Here is a 13875-nt window from a genome sequence, read left to right on the forward strand (position 1 = left end):
CTGCTCAGCTCCTGAGGCTACTACACCCAGCAAAGCCTGTGTAAAAGCCCCTTCTCTCTCCATGCTGCACACGGACACACGAGTTCACATTTACTGTTGTAAAAGCAAACTCACCCACAGCTTATAGACAGCTTAAAGGAAGGCACAGATCCTATGGAAACATCTTACAATGGGAGGAATCCAGCGGGAACAGTCAGGGATAAAAGGAAACTTATTAACCACAATCCACTCAACTGCAACAGACACAGGACTTGGGATAGTCTTCCTCATTCCCTCTTTCATGCTGTGTCATATAGATCACACCTTTGTTGAACTTTCAAAAAAAAAAAAAAAAAAAAGAAACCTGTGACACTTTTTTACAAGAGCTGCAAAGGAAACTGGTAATTACGGTGTGAAAGACATCACACTGTTCTGGAACAAAAGCCAGCTGCTGCACAGAAATTACCATGCAATTAACAATTTGGTAAAAGAGTTAATTTGATAGCAGTATGTTTTATAACTGTGTGTGAATCTATTAATAATCTAGAAAGGATATTAAAAAATGAAGCCTTCCAGAATTATGTGAAAACCTAAAGAAGCTCAGAGGAAATATCAGCACGATCTTTTGATACATGATTGTTCGCCATATTTTATATTTAGAGGAAAATAAAAATCAGGGCAGTTGCATGCAAAACAGTAAGACATTCCAGTGGAACCACTGGAGTTGTTCATATTCCTTTCACAGTTTTCAGCTGTGAAAGGACTGCAGACAGTCTAAACCAACATGCTCATTGAAAACTATTTCTTGAAGTACAGAGTGCATCAAAAATAATAAAAAATAACCAAATATGATGATAAATACAACTAAATTAACCACATAACTGTTTATAGATTATAAAAGTGTACCATCCAAAAAGACAGCTGTTAAGCCTTTTGTCCCTCTTTTCAAAAAAGAAGAGGAGGGCGTCCAGAAAAAGAGTAGCATAGGAGAGGTCAGCTGCTTTAAAATAAGGCACCACGTTATTCCTAGTAAAACTGGAGTAGTGATGAACCTGTGTTTTGGGAATAAGCTTCTGTGTGGAATGTCTGCTGGCTCCAAGAGACATTATCATACTTCAGTTCCTCCTTTGCTGTGAGCACTAATTGATTGTCTTTTGCCTGTCTCATGGAAATTGTAGTAAATGGGAAGCAGTGTAATTGCTGAGTTGCTACCTTTGAGCCTTTTATTCCTCTCTAAACTGGCTGGGATTGGACAATAAATTGTAAGGCTGCTGGGGAGGACGACACAAACCAAGAACCACATGCACACAAGTACACAACAAGCAAGAGCTGGAGAGGGTGTTGGTAACAAAGTACATACAGTTTCTGCAATTATCAGTAGTTGCATCTGTCAAATGGCCCATTTTGACAGCTAGCAGCATGCTACATGATCTTATGAAATTAACAGCGCAATTAAAATAAATATGGAGAAATTTCAGATACTGTAACTGCAGAGTTATCTTGACATATTTTGAGGTTTCCAATCATATTTTTCTACTGTTTATAATGCCTCTCCTCCTGTGGATGCTATATGAAAGAACTAAATAAATACCAAGTGAGCAAGTAAGACTTGGATCCTGCAGACACACACCTGATGAAGTATTATTGTTCAGAATATGGAAACTGGCTTGCAACCATTTGAGTGAACAGAGCTATGCCATTGCATACTTATTAAAGATAAAGTGTAAAGTATTTTTTGTTCATAGATCAGGTAGTAAACACTAAACTGCTGAAGCAATTGGGAATTCAGCAATGAGATTCCAGGGGTGCGGAGTCTTGGCTTTTAGAATATTGCTCTCACAGAGCACACTCAAAATATTTTGCACTTGTGGAAAGAAACGATGATACTAGGTTTGAATTTATTTGGCTTCAACAGCAGTTGAAGAGGATCTCCCTGGCTGCCATATTGATATTTTCATATGAATGCTTGTGGTTACCTATTCAAAATCACCCCTTTACATTGTCTCACAGCATTAGCTACAATTTCATTTATTTCCATAACTAATTGTACTAATAAACACATTCTGAAATATACAAACCAAGACAGTTAAAGCTATTATCCTTAAAACTACTTAAAGGCTGTTTTGAATGTAGCTACAGAATAGAATCTGAAAAGCAGAAGACAGCTCTTTCTAAAATTGCACTCAGTTCAGGGACAGGCTGCTATGGCAATATGTCAGACTACAGAATCACACTGGTTACTCTGGTTCCAAAAGCCATAGCACTGAAGGTGAGTTTATGGCATGAATATTTTCCATTCACGTGTGTTGCCCACACTAAACCTCAGTCTCAGCACTGCAATTTTACAAGATTAAGCTTAATCTGGAAGCTGGAATGTGCTTCCTTTCATGATATTTATTAAATTGAAAGGAATTCTAGGAAGAGTTTTGTAATATAGTTTATTGTATTTTATCAGCTTCATTTAAAAGCAGTACTTTCTGTAAGTTTAAAATAACACTTTCCAATCTGCTTCTAATATTCTAGGGATGTTGTACTATATAATGACAACAGTGTATTTCCCAGATAGGTAACAAAGCCCTTATGTATTTCTCAATGTCAAACATATTGCTAGCAACGAAAGGTTACAAGTTGCCAGTGGGCTAGAAGCTTAAAGAAGACCCAGTCAGTGTTTATACTCATGGCAAATTAATACCATGCTGCTGTGCAACAGCTTTCTTAAAAAGATCTTTTTCTAGAGCAGAAGTCACACTAAAACAGGGAAATTCCTTTACTCCAATCAACAGTCTTAGGAAAAGAGTGGGTTTCATTGCTTGCAGACTTCTTATTCTCATAGGATGTGGCAAAAGTATTGTTTCACTGTGCATTTCTCCAAGGAAATCCTGAAGAGAGTTAATAAGGATTAACCTTTATATTATGAACTGGTACATAAACCTTCATTACTTGTGCTTCCTTATTGGCATATGTACCCAGACAGGCTCAATTCATCATTGCTTGGGCTTATACAGCAGACAATTGAAATGGGAGATACGGATAAGTTAAAATGGACAAAATAAAAGGGGGCAGAGAAAAAGAAAAAAACAACAACAAAACCAACTCAAAAATGCCCCCCTTTCTTTTAAACCTGATCGGGGCTTTTCAGGAAATTAAACACTGAGACTATTAGATTCAGATAGAAAACAGATGATGTTATGCATAGAAATACTACAGCAGATTCAATGGCTGGGCAGCAGAGACATATGTGAATAATCAATGAAGTATTTCTGGAAAGAACCTTTTATGTTTTTAATACTTAACACTTCATAACTGAACCTAATAGGCAGAATAAAAAGAAGGCAGCACAAAATACAACTAGTAGGGTGAATATTTTTCCAGACACTAGACCTTTTAGGCCCTCTTCCCCCTATTTCACAGTACCCAATATCCCCTCCCTCACTGATTAATGTTCATTTACTTTTCTTTAAAAATTTTGCTAGCCTTGTAAGTAAGTAAACTATGTAGCTGACTTTCAGAGTCTATTACTGTATCACAATTACTTATTCAGAGAAAATTCTGCAAGTGCAGAGTATACAATTTCTTCATGAACAGAAAGTCCATAATAACCGACATAAATATACAAGTTTCTTCATAGTTCATTTTCCAGCTTTGTCTCATTTGCTTACCGCAGTTCATATAATAAATTAAATTGTACATGGCACATGAAGACATCTAGTGGCTGAATGTTGACACTATTTGCCTAAAACTACAAAGATTACATTTTCAAATTTTTACAAACCCAGCACTTGAAAAATCAGATTTATTTGTATGACCTATGAACTCAGTCTTCATTTCAAATCATCAAATAATCATCTGTAGCAATTACACTCTTGAGAACTACACTGTGTTTTGCCAAATTAATTGCATTTTCTTACCTCTCCTTCAAGCAACAGATGGCACATACCAACATATAATACCACAGAGTTAAACACATCTATGAAATAATTTACAAGTCACCAAGAATATATTCAATTTAATTTCTAGTATAGTAAATAATTTAGGCTTCCAAACATTTTCTTTTTCTTCATTCTTCCTTCCCCCTCTTTCCCTCCCCACAATTTTCCCTTTCTTCATTTCCTATCCTATTGTTTGTATATAAAGGAAAAAGATGAGCAAAGAGAACAATATTGAATGGATCTTAATGAATTACAGTAATTAAATGGCTTGGCTCATTTCTAATAGTAAGCATATGTATTAAATAAATCTGAATTCACAGTGTTTGATTATGCATCTATTTATCTTGTGCAGATAGTAGGTGATATATTTTCAAAAGTCTTGATAGCTAGAAACTTTTTATTTACAAAATAATTGGAGGCAGAGTTTTAGAAATTTAATTATATTCAACTGAATGCACAATCAAATGAAAAATACAACTATGTTTTACTCTAGTAACCATTGTTCTGTAGTACTATCTGGTTACAGAAAAAAATAATTATATAAGTTATTCAACAACATTTGCTTCCGGACAGGTTGAAAAAATTTTGTCTATGCAACAAAACTTGGAGCATTTCAAGATGTAAATATCAAATTAAATTTGCTGAAATACTTCAGAAGAAGACTTTAAAAAAAGTCTTGTTAAAAGAATTTTATATGCAGAAGTACAGGACAAAAGTAATGTAAAAAATATACACATTTGTAAAAAAACATTTACTTGACTGAACACTGGCTAATGCTTTTCAATAGCATTTAGAATATTAATTCATATCTACCACATTAAAAGTAATATGAAATGAATTTTGCAATTTATTTTACCTTTCTGTCATTCATGTCACCATTTTGGCCTTCATATTCACCCTAGAGAACAAAAATAATTTAATAACTGATGTAAAAAACTATAAAATCCAATAAAAGATCGCTCAGCTGTTCCTACATTGTTTATTTTACTTTTAGGTCACAACTTTAAATGTACTTATGTAAGTGTTTTCATATTAGAAATAGACTATATTTAGATCTTAAAATATATTTTCATTGTCACAGGCAATAAACATTAATGTCTATGCACATCTAAATGATACAGAGAACTAGACCTTCAGTAGTATATACATACATCATGAAGTGGGTATGCTGCATCATAAACATTGTTTGCTATTAATGTGCCAATACCTAAAAGAAAAAAAAAAATAAAGATGGTTAATAGGTGAGCACAGTTAAATAGAAAACATTATTACAGATTTCACTTCATGACATTACAGAGAGAACTGAGCTGCATTACTTAAAGTATTCAAAATCATGTCAAGATGAGTATATACCAACCTAGAAGTACCTGGCTATGGAAAACATGTTGCCACCGAAAGGCTCATTTCCATATGATGTTTTTTCTTGAGCAAACCAGTACGATACAAAGATTGTTTTAACCACTTTCTCATCCTGATAGCAAAGAGGCATGTGTCTGAGAAGGAAAGTACCTGGGAAGTCCTTCTTGAAGCTTGACAATGATCAGAACCATGGTTCCCCAGTGACAGACCCAAACAAAACAAAAAAAACCACTTTGACAGAAGTTTGTGATTGAAGTAACTCTTACTATCTATTGACTAATATCAGATCAGGTCTCATCTTCACTGAACCAAGTGCTTTGTTTTCTACCCTTCCTCATATCAATACATAAGGCCAGCCTTTTGAATTTGAAACAGCTCCTGTTTGTGGGGGTTAGATCAGTTTGTGCTCACCAAATTCATGGTTACACTGGAAAGCTGGATGCACCAGGACAAAAACTGCTGAGTCCTGAAGATTGCAAAGAGGAAGCCTAGTCAAAGGTACAGGAAGATACAGGGACATGGCACTATCACAGTGACCACATGCTACAAGGGATTTAGCAACCAAATCCCCAGCTAATGACTACAGCACCTGTAGATGTACACAAGGCCACTACTGACTTTCAAGACCCATGACTTTGTAGCCATTCTGTCGTCAATCTCTGCAGGTGAAAACAAACACTCCGTAAGATGACAATTAAAGCTAGGATTAGTAGTTTATTCCAGGTCTCTTTGCTTTCAATGGCCAGTAAAAGTAACCAGCTAGCTTGTCTTTGGGGATGAAAAAAAATTCCATACTCAGATTGCACAACTATCATTCTGAAATGTTTGGGGAAAAAAAAAAAAGCTCTGGTCAGAGATGCTAGATAGGAATTACCAATAAATTTCTTCCTTCGTACAAAGGCGAATACCCTTATCACTACATGCATTAATAGAATCAGGAAATCTTAATGTTTGGATGATGTCAAGTCTTCCACCAAAACCATTCCATGTTTGGAAAGTTTGCAATGGTTCAGAGTTATGCTAGAGGAAAATATGCATTCCTTGTATAATGTCATAGAAGTGGCATCAGATTCAACCTTACTCAGATGTAAATACCAACTAGCAAATGCGTTTCAAGTGTTGTTATTATTTTATGAAGCATAAGTTTATGAAAACCAAAGACCGCTATAAGTACTTCCAACATCACTGGTCTACCTCTTATGCACAATAAGTAATGAAATAATGAAGAAAAAAAAAAAAAACACAAAAAAACCCCAACACGGTAAACCAAAGACGTTTAAAGAAATCTTTTAAACCATTCATGGTGAGTGATTCTAAGTCTTCAGACCAGTGAGATGGGAAAACCTTAGTGACATATGAAGCATAAGACTTTGGGGGGAGGATCTCAGAAGTCCAAAACAATTAATGAATGTAGGTCAAATGCAATGCATAATTGCGTTTTGGCTATGGGCCAGGACGATGGGAAGGACAGGAGGATTAAAATGCTTCATATCAAATGGGATCTTGAGCTGACTTCAGCTTGAAGTGGATTAGCCTGTATTTTCACCTTAGAGTAAAAAAAAAAAAAATGCCTGAAAAATCACTACTAGTGATTTATCTCTAATGGTGGCTTGCATTACACTCATAAACCAGAGCAAGCTATCAAAATAGAGAAAACTTTAAGTAAGAGGCAAAAAAAAAAAAAAAATCCTTAGGAAAGTGCTGTTTTCCTTCCTACTGTGTCCTTGTAGGACAAATTCCTTATTGTTTCTTTCAAGCTTTTTCTCAGCCCAACAGCTTGCAAAGTCTTAAGAGCTTCAACAGGTTCTACACAGTCTCTCTGGATCCCCTGGAAAAGTGTCAGTTCTGGGGGCTGTTTTTTATCTCAACAGGCCTAGTGACCCTGCTGCACTTCAGGCTTCTTGTTTTATGTACCTTACACTGCCTCGTGTCTAAAATCCTGCACTCTGGAGACATGTACCTGCCCAGGCTCCGCAGCTCCCAGGGAAAGCATGGTCTCCCCAGTCACCAAGAGAGTTCCCTGGATGCCAGCTGGAGCAACCCAGCAAGACAGCATTCATCTCTACTGCCCCACTCGAGTTTTTTGAGCCGATCAAAACAGAACAACACAGAGCAAACAGTGAACAGACACCAAGTGAACAACGTTTTAGAAATGAAGAGTGCCTGACGTTTTCTCAACCATCTTTTCAGTTTTTTAAAGGAAACAGTGTAATAATCATAAATTTAAATGTTTGTACTGACAAAACCAAGTATTTCTGATTGAAAAAGAGTAAGTATTTTGTTTGGTTGGTTGGTTTGTATAGATATATATATAATTGGATTTCTAAAAATTGCCACTATTTCAGGGAAACTATTTAAATTAATATAACTATAAATTAATCTATTTTCCACTCCAGACGCTGTACCAAAGAAGTCTGCTACTGCAGCTTCACTGCACAAAGTTACACCAAGGCTGTGCAGGAATCTGTTGCTACAGCACACTTATTCTTTGCAGGCACATTACCCTAGGACGCTGTGATCTGCACATAAGTGGCCAAGCTTACAGAAGGACTTCCAGAAAACATGCCAGACAAGGAGCACTATCACTTCTTCACCACTGGAGAAATACGTGCCATGATATCACATTGGATGAAAGAAAAAGAGTAGAGAAAAGAGAATAAGTACACTTGTATATGTTCTGAACCTCAAGAAAACAAAAGCTCCAAATATTTCAGGGTTACCCCAAAAGTACCATACGGTATTTTCAAGACAGTCTTCATTAAGTCATATATTTCACTATGCAATTCATGGACATAGTTTTTAAAGCTGCAGTGATAAAAATAACCTGGAAAAATGTATTATTCTATTGAAATGGCAGAAAACTATGTTCTTGGTAGAAATAATACAACATACACTAGCTGACATCTGAATTTTCAAAAGTAGACCATATAATGATCAAATCCAATTTTATAATAACTCATGAAATGCAAGTTATGTGCCAAATCCTGCACCTGTAGAAATGGAAAGCAAGCTCCCATTACCATGTCCTATTCAAATCATGGACCAGAAAGTCTGATTTTATTCCTCAGAAAATGCATTGATTTCAATCTCTACTTTTTGTGAAAATATGCCAGCATACTTTTGTGTTCTGCTAGAAAAATAATCTGTAAGATACCTAAACAATTCCTTTCAAAACAACATATACCATTATCTTCCCTCCTTTCTTACCCATGCTGTTTCTGGCCTTTGTAGGTGTGCGCTTCAAAATTTCACGTACCTATAGAAAAGAACAGTCATATAACACACAAATTAGCATTATTTTCATCACGGAGCTAGCAATAAAACAAAACTTTAAAAGAAGAGTCTTTGGAAGCATGCATTTGCACAGACATTTAAATCATATGTTTCACTCATATATAAATGCATGACTTGAGGAACTAGTTAACACTTAAAAAATGCTATGGCAAGTCTTACTAGTGGTTTACCTGCCCTAACTTTTGTAGGTTAAATCCTGCTGTGTCACATCCTTTATAAAACTATTTGAAATATAAGGACTTCAGTTAAAATGAGAATTTTACATCAAAGAAAATCACACTAAAAAATGACTTAGTAAAAACACATTAGCTTTCACATTTGGAAGTATAACATCAAGATGCACATGAAGTGATCAGTAAATATGCTACATCTATGAAACCCACGTATGGGTGAATATAGCATGTTAGGGAGGAGTTGGCATTGCCTATGTAATGAGAAATCTTGCCTGACCAACTCGCTGGAGATCTAGCAGAATCTCAGGAACACGGCACCAGGTTTTTCACCAAAAACTGCTGAAGCTAAGTTACTGTAGGATTGTAGAGGAGGTCCTTTTATGAAATAAAATCTAGCTAAAGATTAGGAAGTATGGCTTAATAACAGCTTTGAACAATGGAGATGAATCAGTAGCTGTGTTTCTCTACATAACATCTCCTACTCCTGGACCACTGGGCAGCTCCAGAAGAGTATTTCTTACATACTTATGAGTGCTTAGTGTTTTCCAGGAACACAGAAATGTGTAAACCAATGAAATCAGCAAAGTAGTTACCAACACTCACTATTAAAGCAAATACCATTCAGCACAAGTAATGATATGAAAATGAACTTTTGTTCACTTACTATTCGACTGCGGGTAGCATTATCAAAAAAAGTGTCTTTGTCTTTAATGTTATACCTAAAACAATGAGAGAAAAGAAAAATCAGTTATGTTTTTAGACATGGTAGTTATAAGTAAGATAACATGCAAGATTCTGATTTAGAGTTCATTTAGAAACCACAGCAAGTAAGAAAAACAGATGTTTAAAGGGAATATAGATGAAATAGAGCAGCATAATAGACTGAGCTATTTAAGACCTAGTCATTCAGCGTTATACCTGGATTACAATGATGGTGGACATAAAAACGCAAAAGTATTAACTAAATGCCTTTTTGGGTAAGAAAAGCTTCCTGTTATTTACACACTATGACCTTCTAGTTTCTTCCTTAAAATGTACTCTCACCACTATAATATTCTGAGGTTATGTTATTAAGTTTCAGCTAGTGTAATGCAGATGTTCATTGCTCTTTTCCAGGCAACTAACCAGTCAACATTTCACTTGCATTCAAATAACTGGTCCACTGAAATTATTCACTCCCTTAAACCTTAAGATCATCTTATGTGAAATTAGCTTCCCAGTTTACTTCCCTCAATCAATTTGACTTGTATTCAGTATTAATCAAAATTGTCAGTACAATAAATGATGTGGTGGGTCATTATATTTATTACTGGTTTTTATTTATCAGACATAAATACAAATACACATCCATGAGGAAAAAAGGAGTGTTTAATGTCACACTGGGCCCAGCAGTATTATCCTGAGTGAAAGGTCAGGTGTTAAGAATTCCTTATCAGCATATTATTAGCCAAGTTTTCATTACTATAATAAATCTATCAAGAGGAAAAATATTATCAGATTTCTACTAGCTTTTTTTTTTTTTTTTTTTTTTTCCAAAACAGGCAATAATATCCTTAACCAAATAATCAGCAATTTGGTGGTAGGATTTTTACAATTCAAGCCAAAAAGAAGGATATTTTATTTGTTGCACTGCTTCCAATGCCTTATCCAGCAGAAGGAAGTTGACACTGAAAGTCTCTGCAACTTAGATTTCTGTTAATCCACTGAAACTTTACTCAGAGCCAATGCATGTTCATTTACTTTAGATCTATTTACTTGTCCTTCAATAAATTTAGTTTTATGCAGACATATGCTTTTATCACTTGGAAATATTACATAGGAATAAACTGTCAACTTGGATATTTCCTCAGGATTTCCAGAAATAACGAATTTCTGAATTTTGATTGAAATACTGATTGAAAAAATGACAACACTACAATAATAAGTTATATATTTCTTCATTGTTTATCACAATTTTAAGTACTCACAAATATATTTTCTCTCTGGAAAATGGGTAAGACAGGCTTTTCATGTTGGTATTTTCTTGTCGTGGCACCTGGGGTTGCAGAGGTTCAGTCAATTTGCACCATATTTCATTTAACTTTTTGAGTATCCCTTCTTCTTCTGTTATTTCATACATCTGAGTAAATAAAATATTGTAGATTAGCATGGCACTTCCAAAAATCCACTACAATGGCCAAAAAAGATAGAGTTTGCTGTATATCTGTGTTTAAATCTGTACTTAAAATAAATGCCTTCCCTGAAGATACATTCCACATAACAGCAAGCACCTGATTCCATAAGGTTTTCAGTACTAAAAAGTTCCTGTCCTTCACAAGCTACTTCCAGAAGAAAACTCAGCGCAGAATTGTTAATAACAAGAAACATCCCTACTAACTACAACAGAAGCTGCAGGGAGATGACAGAAAGGCAGAGTAATTAATTCGACTGTGTAACTGGGAATAGAGGGAGCAGACAAAGCAGGAAGGACCTTTACCTGCTACCAGTTGTACTTCCCCAGCCGAATAAATTATTCCTGGATAATAATTGCTAGTATGGTTTGGCAGCACATCACATTCCATGAGAAGCGAGGATGGCTATGTGTCAGTTTGAAGTGCAAGCACCCACAGCTTTTGCTGATTCAGATTGCTGTGAAGTGCTAGGGAGCTTCTCAAGGATATGAAGGTATTTTTTCCTGAAACACAGACAATCTTACCAAACGTGAGTTTATGTCCTCGTCACAGGATGTTCCTCTCAGCATTTTCACCAGCTTCGTTGCCCTTGTCTAGATGTATTCAAGGACCTTGACACCCTTCTTCTATTGTGGGGCCCAGAACTGCACACAGTGCTCAAGGTGAGGCTGCACCAGAGCTGAATACAGCAGGATGATCACCCCTCTTGGACCAGCTGGTTATACTGGGATGCACCTCAGGAAGCGGTTTGCCCTCTTGGCTGCCAGGGCACACTGCCAATTCATGGTGAGCTTGCCATCCACCAGCACCCTCAGGTCCCTCTCTGCAGCGCTGCTCTTCAGCCACTCCTCTCCCAATTTATATTTGTGCCTGGCACTACTCCGTACCAGATGCAGAATCCAGCATTTGTTCTTGTTAATTTTCATGCCATTGATTATTGCCCAATACTCCAATCTACCTAGGTCTCTGCAAGGCCTCTTGTCCCTCCAGACAGTCAACAGCACAGTTTAGTATCATCAGCAAACTTGCTAATGGTGAATTCAAGCCCTGCATTCAGATTGTTGATAAATATATTGAACAGAACTGGCCATATGATTGAGCCCTGAGGAACACCACTGGTGACGGGTCACCAGCCAGTTGTAGCCCCGCTCGCTACAACCCTTTGAGCCCCGCTGTTCAACCAGTTCTTCACCCAGCACATCATGTACCTGCTCATCTCACAGCTGGACAACTTGTCCAGAAGGATACTGTGAAGGACACTATCAAAAACTACTAAAATCCAGAAAAAAATAAATCTACTACCTTCTCATCATCTACTGGGCAGGAAATATCATAGAAGGATATAAAATATTAGCCAGGACTTCCCATTTGTGAAACCATATTGACTGCCTGATGATTGCATTGTCCTTAACTGCCTTTCAGTAGCACCTGGTATGATCTCGATAATTATTCCACGTACTGAGATCAGACTAACAAGTCTATAGTTTTCTGGGTCTTACCTCTCACCCTTCTTGTAAACTGTAAGAACACTGACTAACTTCTAGTCAGTGGGGACCTCTCCAGACTCCCAAGACCTTTAGGAGATGATTGAAAGGGGTCCTGCTGTAACATCTTCTAACTCTGGGATGAATCCCATGAACTCATAAACATTCAGCTAATACAGATAGTCCCTTACAAATTCAGTGACCACAAATGGAAAGATACTTTTCCCACAGTTGTGGTCCTCCAAGTCAGAGGACCAGGCAACCCAAGGTCTATCATTAATATTAAAGCCTGAGGCCAAAAAAGTATTGACGGTCTCCACTTTTTATTCATCCCTATTTCTCAGGTGACCATCTTCAACAAGTGTTGGTCCAACATTTTCCTTAGACCTCCTCTTCCTGTTAACACGTATTAAAAAGTCTTTTTGTTGTCTCACACAACAAACTGGCCAGTTTCAGCTCTAGCTGAGCTTTGACCTGTCATGTTCTCTCCCCGAATGTGTGAACCACAGCCCTATAATCTTCCTGTGAAACATGACTTTGCTTCCAGAGATGATACAATTTATTTTTCTTCTTGAGCTCCATAAGGAGTTCTCTGTTCAGCCAAGCTGGTCTTCTGCCCCACTTGTTTGACTTACAACATGCTGGAATTGCTTGCTCCTGTGCTTTTAAAAGATGGTTCTTAAAAACTGACCAGCACTCATGAACCCCTAAGCTCTCAAAAGCAGATTCCCAGGAGACCCTGCTAACTCACTGAGTAGCTTAAAATTTGCTCTCTTGAAATCTAGAGTAACAACTCTGCTGACCTTTTTTCTCATTACATTGAAAATTTTAAATTCAACAATTTTGTGATCACCATATCCAAGACGGCCACCTAACATCACATCTCCCACAATTCCTTCTTTGTTCACAAACAGCAAGTCTAGGGGGGCATCTTTCCTAGTTGGCTCACTGAATACTTGTGACAAGATATCTTCAACACACTTCAGGAATTTCTCAGACTTGCTTGTCACAGCAGTATGGTATTCCCAGTTAATGTCTGGGAAGTTGAAATCTCCCATAAGGACAAAGGCTAACTGATCCAGAAATTTCTCCTAATTGCCTGTAGAATAATTCATTGGTCCTATCGTCCTGGCTGGGCAACCAATAGTAGACACCCACAATGACATCTGTGTAGTTTTCCATACCCCTAATCTTAAACAGAGGCTCTCAACCATAACATATCTGACTGCAAGGGTTGTACAGTCAAACTTCTCCCTAACACACAGTGCATGTCTTCCGCTTCGCCTGCCCTGCCTATCGCTCCTGAGCAGACTGTAGCCCTCCATCCCAGCACTCCAGTCATGGGACTCATTCCACCAAGTCTCACTAATACCCAAGCCACCATAGCTCTGGGAATGGACCAACGTTTCCTGTTTGTTTCTCATATTTGAGTGTTGCCCATTCTCACTCACCAAAAATAAGTGTATTGCCATATCCAGAAGTACAT

The 13875-nt window shown here is 37.0% G+C and overlaps 1 protein-coding gene across 2 annotated transcripts in view; it reads right to left on the reverse strand.

Annotated features, from left to right (window-relative positions):
* ANO2 (anoctamin 2) overlaps positions 1-13875 on the reverse strand; it is a 192552-nt gene that overhangs the window by 137074 nt on the left and 41603 nt on the right. For both annotated transcript variants that reach the window (XM_040596853.1, XM_040596855.1), the window contains 5 exons: positions 10702-10853; positions 9399-9453; positions 8475-8523; positions 5060-5115; positions 4765-4806 (listed from right to left, as the gene is read on the reverse strand). In XM_040596853.1, coding sequence (XP_040452787.1) covers positions 4765-4806; positions 5060-5115; positions 8475-8523; positions 9399-9453; positions 10702-10853 — 354 coding nt within the window. The remainder of the gene's footprint in view (positions 1-4764; positions 4807-5059; positions 5116-8474; positions 8524-9398; positions 9454-10701; positions 10854-13875) is intronic.

This window comes from Falco naumanni, chromosome 5 (genome assembly GCF_017639655.2).
Source record: "Falco naumanni isolate bFalNau1 chromosome 5, bFalNau1.pat, whole genome shotgun sequence".
NCBI lineage: Eukaryota > Metazoa > Chordata > Aves > Falconiformes > Falconidae > Falco > Falco naumanni.